At 51.6% G+C, this 11,845-nt stretch overlaps 1 protein-coding gene across 1 annotated transcript in view; it reads left to right on the top strand.

Moving 5' to 3' along the window:
• The first annotated feature begins 1,707 nt into the window (after positions 1–1,707).
• Positions 1,708–11,845, top strand: part of ACOX2 (acyl-CoA oxidase 2) — a 28,192-nt gene continuing 18,054 nt past the window's right edge. The window contains exons 1-9 of the mRNA XM_049640826.1: positions 1,708–1,894; positions 2,293–2,455; positions 2,670–2,821; positions 3,236–3,343; positions 5,349–5,468; positions 5,782–5,897; positions 6,567–6,739; positions 8,969–9,131; positions 10,288–10,478. Coding sequence (XP_049496783.1) covers positions 1,735–1,894; positions 2,293–2,455; positions 2,670–2,821; positions 3,236–3,343; positions 5,349–5,468; positions 5,782–5,897; positions 6,567–6,739; positions 8,969–9,131; positions 10,288–10,478 — 1,346 coding nt within the window. The 5' untranslated portion in view covers positions 1,708–1,734. The remainder of the gene's footprint in view (positions 1,895–2,292; positions 2,456–2,669; positions 2,822–3,235; positions 3,344–5,348; positions 5,469–5,781; positions 5,898–6,566; positions 6,740–8,968; positions 9,132–10,287; positions 10,479–11,845) is intronic.

Here is an 11,845-nt window from a genome sequence, read left to right as displayed (position 1 = left end):
CCATTTGCCGTATGTGCTGCGTGACCTTACAGGGTCTCCTTCCTTCCCTTCCTGACCTCTCTGTAAAATGGTAAAAACAATACCTTATCTGTAGGGTTGTGGTGAAGAAGAAAGGGAATCAAAATAGTGGCTGCCTGCAGGAAGGAGTTACAGCAAGCCACATGAGAGCTAAGCTCATGGGATCCAAGGAAAAGCAGAAGTGGTCACCCAGGCACTCCCTGCCTTGGAAGGGGGACATTCGAGTAAATAAGCCATATTGTCTACTCTAATAGCCCCCAGGGGACAGCAAAGGGGCACTCAGTTCTTCCAGGGGTGCTGCTGTCACCAGGAAGACTTCTTAGAGGAAGGGTCCTTAGAGGCTGGGTCTCACCAGGAACACCAGGGGGAGGATGCCTGGGTGGCTCAGTCCGTTAAGCCACCAACTTTGGCTCAGGTCATGATCTCAGGGTTCAGTTTGTGAGTTTGAGGCCCCCATTGGGCTCTGTGCTCACAGCTCAGAGCCTGGAGCCTGATTCAGATTCTTTATCTCGCTCTCTCTCTGCCCTCCCCTGTTCACACTCTGTCTCTCTCTCAAAACTAAATAAACATTAAAAATTATTTAAAAAACAAAATAGTCCTTTAAAAAAAAAACACTGGGGGAAATAGCAGAGGCACAGGGCAGGAGGAGAGGGGTAGTCCCCACCCAGGTGTGGAGGTAAGCTGAAACAGGACAAAGGGCAGTCCAGGGAGCATGGACTCTCTTCTACAAGCAGTAGACACTAAGGGACAAATTCCAAGCAGCAGAGGGAAACAACGTGACTACAGTTTAAGAGCTCAGCCTGGCAGCCAGGAGAACAGACAGTCAAGACACTGAGGCCAGGTGAGAGGTGATGGCGGCCTGGGGGATAGACATGGGGATGGAACAAATGGATTTGAGATACCTAAGAAGCAGAATGGACCATATCCGGTGGTTGTCTTACAGTGGGGTGAGAGGAGCTTCTGAGAGTCTGAGGGTTTGCTGCAAAGAATACAGGTTCAGCCTGGCTGTGGGGGACGCACAGGGTCCCAGGGGGAACACTTCCCAGGTCAGAGGCAAGCTTCCTCCCCTCAAAACTCACAGAAATGGGCCAAATGAGCCCAAGACTTATACGACCACAGGTCCCTCCCTACAGTGAGTCCCCTTGGCAGGGCCATAGCACAGACAGAGCATGTGCTCTGTGGTCAGACCCTGTCCAACTCTTGGCCACCTCCCGCTGTGTGGCTAGAGGCCACACGCTCAAGCTCACCAAAATATTTTTTACATGTGTGAAGTTAACTGACTTTTTGTGAGAACTCCCCCAGCCAATTCTTGTGAACACACATTGCAGTGGATAGAGCATGAGCTCTGTGATCAGATCTTGCCCAAATCTCGACAAACAGGTACTGAACTACCATTTACTGAGCAATTATTGCATGCAATTCCAGCCAAGTGCTCGCATGCAGCACAGTAGGGTACGGTGGCACTCAAATACTTAAGGGGGGTTAGTTCCCTATGCTAAGCAGCCCCTGACGGACACTAAGCTCTGGACACTTCCTGTGTTCCCCCTGGGACCCCTGTGCATCCCCCACAGCCAGGCTGAACCTGTATTCTTCGCAGCAAACCCTGCACACATTCTTAGCAACCCCCCCCCCCCCCACCGCCTCCACAACCACCAAGGCTCAGAGCAGCGAGGCCAGAAGTATCTCTCCTCAGGCACCAAGCAGATCCCAGCTAGGATGGGCAGCCCAGTGCACCGAGTGTCCCTGGGGGATACCTGGAGCAGGCAAGTGCACCCCGACATAGAGTGTGAGAGGAACATACAGTCTTTCAACGTGGAACGGCTCACCAACATCCTTGATGGCGGAGCCGAGAACACTGCACTCCGGAGGAAAGTTGGTAAGAAGAGGCTGGGATGCTTTTCTTGGAAGAAGAGCCCTTCGCTAGCAGTCCCAACTTCAAATAACAAATTTGATCTCAAAATCTCACCGTTAGAGATTCATTCCTTTGGGCTCTAAAGACGTCTTAAACCTGTTCGTATTCCCTGAGCCCACCTGAAGGATAGAAGAGTCCTAGGCAGCAGAAGACCTGGGTGCTGGTCCTTATTCTGCCACTGCATAGCTTTGTAATCTTGGGCAAGTCACTTTCCCTCCTTGGGTGCTTGGTCATTGTGTCTGTAAAATGATAGTAATGTCTGACTTCCTTTCCACGTCCATGAGGCAAGCGGGTGGGAAGATCTGAAGGTGCCAGGAACCTCACCCAGATCTCTAAGCCTTCTGTTCTTTGTTTTTTGGAAGAGAGCATCATCCACAGTGATCCAAAATGCAGCCTGAAGGATAATTATTTCATGACCCAGAATGAATGTTATGAGGCCGCCGTTCAGAGGAAATTCCACATCCAGACAATAGCAAAGTGCCTGGGCTGGTCGGAAAACAGTCCTGAATTATTTTACGCTTACAGGTACTCACTCCCAGGGTAGCCCCACCAGAGAGGAATCTACCTGGGATCACCTGGAAACCCTTAACCCCATGAGTGATTTTCCCCTACTTTAAAGGCAGTGGCTGTCAGGAAAGCAGGATGGCAGGTGCCCCTTCCCTCCTGCATGCTGCCAGGCTGATGGTACCGGGTCCCTGTCTCCAAGGCACTACTCAACCACTGCATCTCTCCCCAACAGAGCCGTTTCTGGAGAAGTGGCCTTAAATATACACAGCCTTTTCCTGAAAGCCCTCAGGAGCCTGGGCTCAGAGGAGCAGATTGCCAAATGGGCCCCACTCTGCAATAATTTCCAGATCATCACAACATACGCCCAGACAGAACTGGGACACGGTGAGCCAGGGCTCCTGACGCCGTGTACAGGTTGTGCAAGGTTCCAGAGAGCCCATTCACATCTCAGTGGTCAGACATTGTACAGATTTCATGTGAAAACATTCCAGCGGGTGGCAGGCAAGGGTCTTGAAGGAGGAGGTACCTTTTTCTAATTTACACAAACAGGTTGTATGAGCTAGCAATGGGCAAGTCATTCCTTCTGGAAATGTCAGCGACCATCCCTTGTCATGGGCTGGCCATGTGTCCCCCTCACAGCCCACGGGTGAAAGAGGAGAGATGCCTGAGGGTACAGCGGGGAGCTCCCCCCACCCCAGACTAGGCGGGTGCCTGGCAGTTCCAGGCCCACCAGGACACTCCTCCCCAGGTGAGATGCCTACCCTGGCCCCATGTCTAACTCCCCTCCTTGATTCCAAGGGACATATCTTCAGGGCCTGGAGACTGAAGCCACCTATGATGCAGCCACCCAGGAGTTTGTGATACACAGCCCCACGATGACTGCCACCAAATGGTGGCCTGGGGACCGTGAGTATCCATCGCCCCCCCCGCCAGCCCCATCCGTCCCCAGTGAGAACAAAGTTGGACAGCAGAATAGCACTGGCTCTGATTCCAGTGCACCTTGGATTGATGCCCTGGTCTAGGCTAGTGACCTTGAGCAAATCAATTCACTTTCTTGAACTTCAGGGTCTCACTTTAAACAGGTGGGATGTGAATAATTTCATCAGCGAGCAGCTGAGAGGCCTCCAAGGGAACTTTGAAGTAGCTGAGGAAACCAACTCAACTGTGGGGAATGAGGGCTAAGGCCTCTCTCACAAGCATGCTGCCCCCACACAGACGCCACGCATGCGCGCGCACACACACACACACACACACACACACACACACACACATCACAGAACCACAGCCTAGTCCCAGGCACTCTCCACAACCCCAGGTCCTCTCATCGCCCAGGTTAATGATTAGGCTTCCATTCGATCACACAGTTAGAGAGAAAAACATCGCTCCCTGCCGCTGCTCCAGACACGGAGGAAGGCAGGCTCAGAGCCGGGTCACTGGCACCACACTGCCCCCGGTGGCCACCAGGTGGCGACCACACCTTGCTTCCCTGAAGCTCTGATTTCCTGAGAGGGGGCACCACCAAAGCCCTCTTCCCCAGATGTGACAACACACCTCCGATGGCACTTCCAGACCCATTTGATGAACACTTACATGGGGAAGAAAACACAATGAATATGAGGAATACAACTAAACACAAAGAGACAGGTGAGAGATCAGCAGAGAGGGAGAAAGATTGAGACAGAGAGAATTCCGAGAAATAAGGGAGCTACAGGAGAGCGCAATGAGAGAGAGGGAGGGAATGGATGTCAGATGTCTGATGTCAGAGCCACAGAAAAAAAGAAACCACATTTGCAATCAGGCTAGGTTGAAATCCCAATTCTGCCCCCTCCTGGCCAGTGACCTTGAGCACATCACTCTCCTCTCTGAGCTTCAGTTTCCTGACCTGGAAAATGGGGCTCATCGGTAATACCTGCCCTGCAAGAACTGGAAAGCATCAGCACAGGGTCCGGCACCACCTGGATATTGAGAAATGGCAATTATCTGTATTCATTATTATTAGGTGGATGATAGATTCATTTATAGACTTTTGAGGACAGAAAAAACAAAAAGCTTGCTCATTCCACAGTGCCTTTTGCAAAACACTGCTGGATTTATCTGGCTCTTTGGGGGGCAGTTCCCCTTCTCTGGGATCAGTGACTTTTTGAGGCCACAAAGGCGCCCATCGGCTGGGATGGGGAGAGGGAAACAGAGCACACCTCTCCCTGTGGTAAGGGACCAGTTTTCTCACCACGGATCCTGACATGCGCACTCCTGCAGCTCTGATGTATAGACCCTATCTCCCAGATTCCCAAGAAAATGACTCAATATCTCCAGCAGCCTCCTTGAGCCTCCCGACCCTGTGTACTGTGCCTGTGTACTGTGGGGTGGTTGCTCCACAAACCTGACACTTAGAACCCCTGAACCTCCAGCCACCGAATGGCTGTCCAACCCAGTGCACTCTAGAGCCAGACAATCCCATTAAAGTGCTCTGGACTGTTCCAGTCACTTCCAAGGAGGAGTCAGGGTGAGTCAAGGGATATCCCAAAAAAGCATTGCTTTGCTACCCTAGATGCTATCTCTTCCTCTTCCTGGCCCCACAAAGCCAAGCCAGCCCTCAAGCTTCTGAGCACACCGCTCCCTTTGCCTTGCCCTCCCTGCCCTGTGTGCCCTCCTCCCCTGGAAAATACCCCTTACCCTTCAGGCTCCTTGTGCATCCTCCTCTGACCCACACCATTTGTGAAGGCAGATCAAACCCTATCCTGGCCTCATAGAGTGCCCTGCCCTGCCCCATGCCACCACACTGGTCCTCCTAACCCATTACAGACTGGACCCACATCCAGGCTCCTGATGAGGAGAGTCAGCCTGCCTGCTCTGTACACCAAGTCCTCCTACACCAGAGATCATGCTGGGCCTCTCGTGTTTCTGCCCTCAGTGGGACGGTCAGCCACCCACGCCTTGGTCCAGGCCCAGCTGATCTGCTCAGGAGCCCGGCAGGGAATGCACGCCTTTATTGTGCCCATCCGGAGCCTTGAGGACCACACCCCACTGCCAGGTAAGCCCATGTGACTCCCAGGACCCCTGCCAGGACGGCCTCCCTGTCCTAAGGCCCCAGAGGTCATGGGAGAAGCTAGAACATGTCTCCCTTGGTCAGGGAGGAGTCCGGTTGGACAGCCCTCATGCTAACTGGCTGGGTGAACTTAAGCAAGAATCAGCACCCAATCTGACCTCAGCGTGGTCCCCTGCAAAACAGGTATAAAACCCCAATGTCACAGGCTGCCGTGAGGCTCAGAGGAACTGGAACGTGTGTGTGGTACCCCACACAAAGTACTTGGCTGATAGATGTTCCCGTCTCCATCTCCTTCTAGGAATCACTGTTGGAGACATCGGGCCCAAGATGGGCTTTGACTATACAGACCATGGCTTCTTGCGACTGGACCATGTGCGGATCCCCAGAGACAACATGCTGAGTCGCTTTACACAGGTGGGGGTCCTGGAGATGCTGCAAACTTATGCTGCCTGGAGAGGGGATGGTGGCCCCCTGCAGATTGCTGCTGTCTCTGGGTCCTCCCCCATAGGGCAGAGAAGCAGACCCCACCTCAGAGAGGCTCTGGTATCCCACAGATCTGTGTAAAAACCCAGTTTAGAAGCAGTGTGATATTGGGCAAGTCACTTGGCCTACCTGAGCCTCAGAGTTACCACGGGTAAATGGGAAGGTAGAGCAGTCATGGGGTAGGGTGGCAAAGCAATGTGGGAAGAGGGAAGGGCTGAGAGTGAAAGCGTATTTACCTGCAGTGAGGCCTAGACACAGCCAATCACAGACCGGACACTGGCCAGGTGTTAGAGGAAGTTCTGGAGGTCCCCATCTTGCCAGGCATTACCTTTAAGCTGTGGATGTGGGGGAGGTCCTAGGTGTCCAAGGTGAGGAGCTGTGAACCAAGGCACTTAGGGCAGTGGCTGTTTCGCAAAAAGCACGGGTGTGTTTAACAATCAGCGCGGCCACACCAGCACGCTCTGGCTGGTAGTCGGCCATCTGTCCCAGGTGAGCGGTTTGAGGACTGTGGTGCCTGCAGGGCATGCAGCCCATAGTTATGGGTATAGGACAGTCTGGGGAGTCTTGGCTCAGACTCAACACCTGCCTTTGGCCCACCAGGTCTTGCCAGATGGCACCTACCTCAAGCTCGGAAAATTGCAGATCAACTACCTTTCCATGGTGATAACACGGGTGAATCTGCTCTGGGGCGAGGTACTACCCATTCTGCAGAAGGCCTGTGTCATCGCCATTCGCTACTCGGTCATCCGCCGGCAGTCCTGCCTCCGGCCCAGGCAAGATGCACCCACAGGCTGACCACTACAGACAGAACTAGCTCTGATTCCCACAGCACCTGCCCCCTGCTGCCACCCCTCTGCCAGAGTGGGGTGCTGGGAATACACATCACCCCCGTAACACACACGCAACACCTGCCCAGACCTAGCCCATCTGGCCATGTCTGTAGGGTCTCTGTTGGCTCCCTCTAACCCCTGGCTGATTGGCTGCCCATCCTGTGTCTGTCAGTGTCTGACCCCATGGGGTTTCTGTGAGATCATTTGTCTTTGGCCTGGACCATCAGATCTAACTCAGTCTGTCTGTCCAAGTCCAACTGGGTCCTACCCGGCTATGACCAGCTGAGTGTGTCTGGGTCAGCTGCTTGCCAAACTGCAGGTGACTGTGGCTCCTGAGTTTGTTCTGTCAGGATGTGAGTGATTGTGTCTGGAAAAGCCCAACTGTCATACCAGACAGTATACGGCTGAAGTCGGTTCTGTCTGGCTGGAACTGTCAGCATCCTGTGGTATGTCCAAGTCTGGATCCATTTTGTTGTATGTGACTGTGTCAAGCTAATCCTCCCTCTGCCCTATGGGACCAAATAGCCAACTACTCTCTGTTTTTTAACATGTGTATGTGTACCCATGCATATGCATGCCTGTGGAAATGCACACAATTGCCAGATTCAGCAAAAGAAAATACAGGACTGCCTGTAAACGGCAAACAATTTTGCTGTAAACAGAAAATAATATACAACCACTATGTCCCACATGGGGACATGCACCCAGGATGTGGCAACATGGAGCTGAGCATATGGTGCCCCAGTGAGCATGGCAGGGGAGGTACAGCCATAACTGATTCAACTAGTGGTGCTGAGGGATGGGCTTCAACCTGCCAGTTCTTGTCCCAACTCTGCCAAGTGACCCTGGGCAAGTCCTTTGCCCTCTCTGGGCCTCATTTTTTTCACCTGTAATGTGAAGATGAGAGAACTTCCAGCCCAAGAACCTGGCGATGTTTCATGCCATGGACTGAAGGATCCAGCAGTCTAAGCAAAATGGACTGCAGGTCAGATGCCAGGCAGACCTGGGTGGACCACAGCTAGGCCACTTGCCAGCTGTGGGAGCTTATGCTAGTCACCCCACCTCTTTGTCCCTCAACTTCCTCACCTACGACACAGGGTGACAAGAGCAATCTTTCAGGGCAGTGCTAAGAGTAAAAAGCAACAAAGCATGCCAGGCCCGTAGCCCAGGACCCTTTCCTCTGGCAAACCCAGGGTCCCTGTGCTGGCCCGGGCTTCAGATTCCTGGGGTTAGGGAGTCTTCTCTGGAGGACAGGGGTGCCAGGGAAAGGTGCTGCTGCCGTCCCATCCAGACTTCAGTTTTCTGGGTTGCAGAAGTGTCCCAAGTATGGTTATAATAGTATGTGTCTAAGTGAGGGGTTGCTGACCTGGGTTCCTCCCAGAGAGCCATGGGAGGCTCCTCACATTCATGCTTTCTTTTAATCCACAAAATAGTTACTCCAGGCCCCTTCATGCTGGATACAGTCTCGGGCACTGAAGACACAGCAACAGACAAGGCAAATACAGTCCCTACCTTAGGATTCCATCAGACCCAAGTTCACATCCTCAGAGTTACTGATTAGGCTCGATGTACCTCCCAGCACATACAATGTGTACCTGGACTTTGAAAGGTCAAGTTTCAAATCATCAGGGGTACAAGACCACAACCCTTTACTTGAAATCCTTGGGACCAAATATGTTGGAATTCATAACTTTCAGATTTTAGCAGGATAATATGGTGCATATGCTGTAATTTTGTAAACTTCCCCCATAAGGGGCAACATCCATAAGCAAACATGTCAATATTTCTGCAGAGAATTTTGTGGATATTCATGTTAGATAGAATTTTAAGATCATTAATAACTTCATGTCAGTTCAGGTCAAGTTTTGCAGTGAGTTATAAAAAACTATCAGGTTTTTAAAATTTATTTGAGAGAGCAAAAGCGAGCGAGGGAGAGAGGCAGGGAGGGAGTAGGAGAGAGAAAACCTCAAGCAGGCTCTGCACTGTCAGCCACATGTGGGGCTTGAACCATGAGATCATGACCTGAGCTGAAATCAAGAATCAGATGTTTAACCAACAGGTGCCCCCCCACAAAAGCTATCAGTTTTTAAGTATTTTATGGGACTGGGGATATGGGAAGTGGGGAGGTGGCATGTAGCAATCTTCTAAACCTTCTTCTTTTCTTCCACTCAGTGACCCAGAGGCAAAAGTCCTGGACCACCAGACACAGCAGCAGAAACTCTTTCCTCAGCTGGCCACAGTCTATGCATTCCATTTCCTGACAAACAACCTCTTGGAATTCTTCCACAGCTCCTATGATGCCATTCTGAACAGAGACTTCAGCGTCCTGCCTGAGGTACCTGCTGTCTGCTGGGGGTGGAGGGGTGGGGTGCAGGAGCTGGGAAATGGCTGAAATTGTTCTCATCACTGGGATGCAGCCACAGCCCTGTTCCCACAGGCTCCTTCTACTATCTCCTCTCAGCCTTCCAACATCCCAGGGCACCCAGGGTGAACTGTACCTCGACATATAAATCCACCTACATCTGGCCTCCAGAAAGCTCCAAAAATGTTAGAGGGAATAATCACACATAATACATACAACACAGGAGCACAATCCCTGGTGTGTATTTGAAATCTAAAAAGCCCCCCAAAATTACAGTCATTGAGAACACATTTGGTGGCACAATTTGACCTGAATTGATCTGATTTATCCCACTGGACGTATATACATTTTGCAGCAGAAATATTAATGAGTTTGATCACTAAGGCTGCCCCAGACTCTTCTGGGTATTATATATAATCTACCTTAAATGCCCTGCTTTAGCTTTCTAAAATTCAAAAAACATTGATTCCAAAATACATCCGGCCCCAAGGGTCTCAGATAAAGGACCAAGGACTTAGATATACTGTAACATTTAGTCCACCAGACCCTGGGCTTCATAAGCATAGCTTCATTAATTCTCAATTGTAGAGCAGGCAGCATTTTATATTCCCATTTTACAGATTAGGAAAGTGAAGCACAGAGAGGTTAAGGAACATAACCTTCCTCCCAAGGACTTAAAAGTCTGAAAGATAGGTTAAAGGCTTTCAAGAACCAAAAGCTCAAACCAGGTCTGCAGCCTGGAAGCTCCTCGTACAACCCAGGCCAGTGGGCTGGTGGTGGACCTCCACTCTCACAGGACAGCTCTCCAACAACCCCACTTGACCAGCAAAATCTGCAACTCCTGGATGATGGTGAGCCCAGTCCTGGAAGCACCCTCTTCCAGGGATCCTGGAGACACTGGCCTGGACAGTTTTCCTTTGTCTTTACTACAGCTACATTGCGTCATTGTGTGATCTTGGGCAAGTCACATAACATCCCTGAGTCTCAGCCTTCTCAGTCATAAAGTTGAGAGCTGAGGAAACAATCTTATGTCACGGGGTTGTCATGGACATATAGCAGGTTGTATGAGCGGTAAGCATGGTTGTTACCGGAGGGCCCCCTTACTTGCCCTGACCCCCTGTTCTCACAGCTTCACGCACTGAGCTCAGGAATCAAGGCCATGGTGTCAGACTTGTGCAGCTGGGGGACTGAGCTGTGCCGCAAAGCCTGCGGCGGCCATGGCTACTCGAAGCTGAGTGGCCTGCCCTCACTGGTCGCCAGAGTGACAGCTGCCTGCACCTATGAGGGTGACAACACTGTGCTCTACCTGCAGATGGCCAGGTAAGGCCCCTGCGTGGGTTGAAGCGGCAGCCGATGTCCATGGTGGGAATGGACGCTGGGCAGGGCCATGCGGAGACCACCCAACCAACCCACACAGTCTGGATCCCGCCCATCCAGAGCTTTAGGAAGGCTGGAGAAGAGTGCAGCTTTCCCTTGCTTCACATTCTTCGGTGGCTCCCCACTGCTAGTGGGAAAATGCTACACTGCCCGCCCCCATCCCCACTCCCCCCACCTCCCTTCCCCAGCTGGCCAAGTTTCCTCTTTCCCAGCACGGGCTTCACGAAGGCTCCCTTCCCTCCCCCGAATACTCTGGCCTGGCCTGCTGGGCCTGCTGGGCCTGCTGCTGTAAGCGGCTCATTCTGCGGGGCGCTGCTTAGATGCCCACCCTGGCCCTCCCACTCAACACCATCCGAGTGTCTCTTCTCGGTGAGCCAGATCTCCTGGGGCCTTGCCCACCAACTGTCCTCAGGATTAGCACAGGGCCTGCTCACGGAAGCTCCCACCTGAGAGGCAGGAAGGGACCCAGGATTCGCGACCGACAAGTGGTGGCTTCTGTTCATTCTCTTCTGTCTGTGGGGGCTCGGACTGACCAGGCCTTTCACATTTATCTATCCTCGGGTGACTCAACAGGGCACATGTTTCCCCATGCAAGGAGAAAGGGCTTGCTAGCAAACAGGCTATATAATATTCTTGAAAAAATTTATAATATGTAGTATTATGGTGCTTTTTTTTTTTTTAATTATAAGGAGGATACAGTATCATGTATTAGAAATTCTGTGTCCCACATTATAAAAGCAATACAAATATTTTCTCAGTTTTCACAAACCTTCTATCAGGTGAGTATTATTATCCCCATCTAAATATGGAGACACTGAGGCCAAGGGAGGTGAAGTAACTTCCACAAACATCACAGAGGTCTCAACAGAGCTGCCTGGGAATCCAGGATTGGCTGAGCCCAGAGCCTATAAGCACTGGATCATCACAGGAAAGAAGCCGAGAGTCACCTGTAATTCTCCCACTCGTGTTAGCCTTCTTACACCTATCCTTTCTCAAGTAAGAAAATTTAATCTCTGCTGCCACTGTACAATTCAGCATAAATCCCCAAATCACAAGATCCTAACCAGAAGAATAAATTCTGTTTGCTCAGATACCAGAAAGGTTTCGGTTCAGGATCTGAGTGTCTACCCAGCTCTGCAGTTCCAGCCTCCTTTCACTGTGGAAGAAACCACAGTCTCAGGGTGCATGGCCCTGAGGGCCTCACAGCTGGGGAGGTGGGGGGGGGGGGGGGGCTTTGGGGTGAGGATAACCATCAGGAGGGACCAGGCAAGAAACTGCATGGTCCTGGTTCTCCTATAGGGAGTCTAAGA

This window comes from Panthera uncia, chromosome A2 (genome assembly GCF_023721935.1).
Source record: "Panthera uncia isolate 11264 chromosome A2, Puncia_PCG_1.0, whole genome shotgun sequence".
NCBI lineage: Eukaryota > Metazoa > Chordata > Mammalia > Carnivora > Felidae > Panthera > Panthera uncia.
This window is presented reverse-complemented; position numbering and strand designations above follow the sequence as displayed.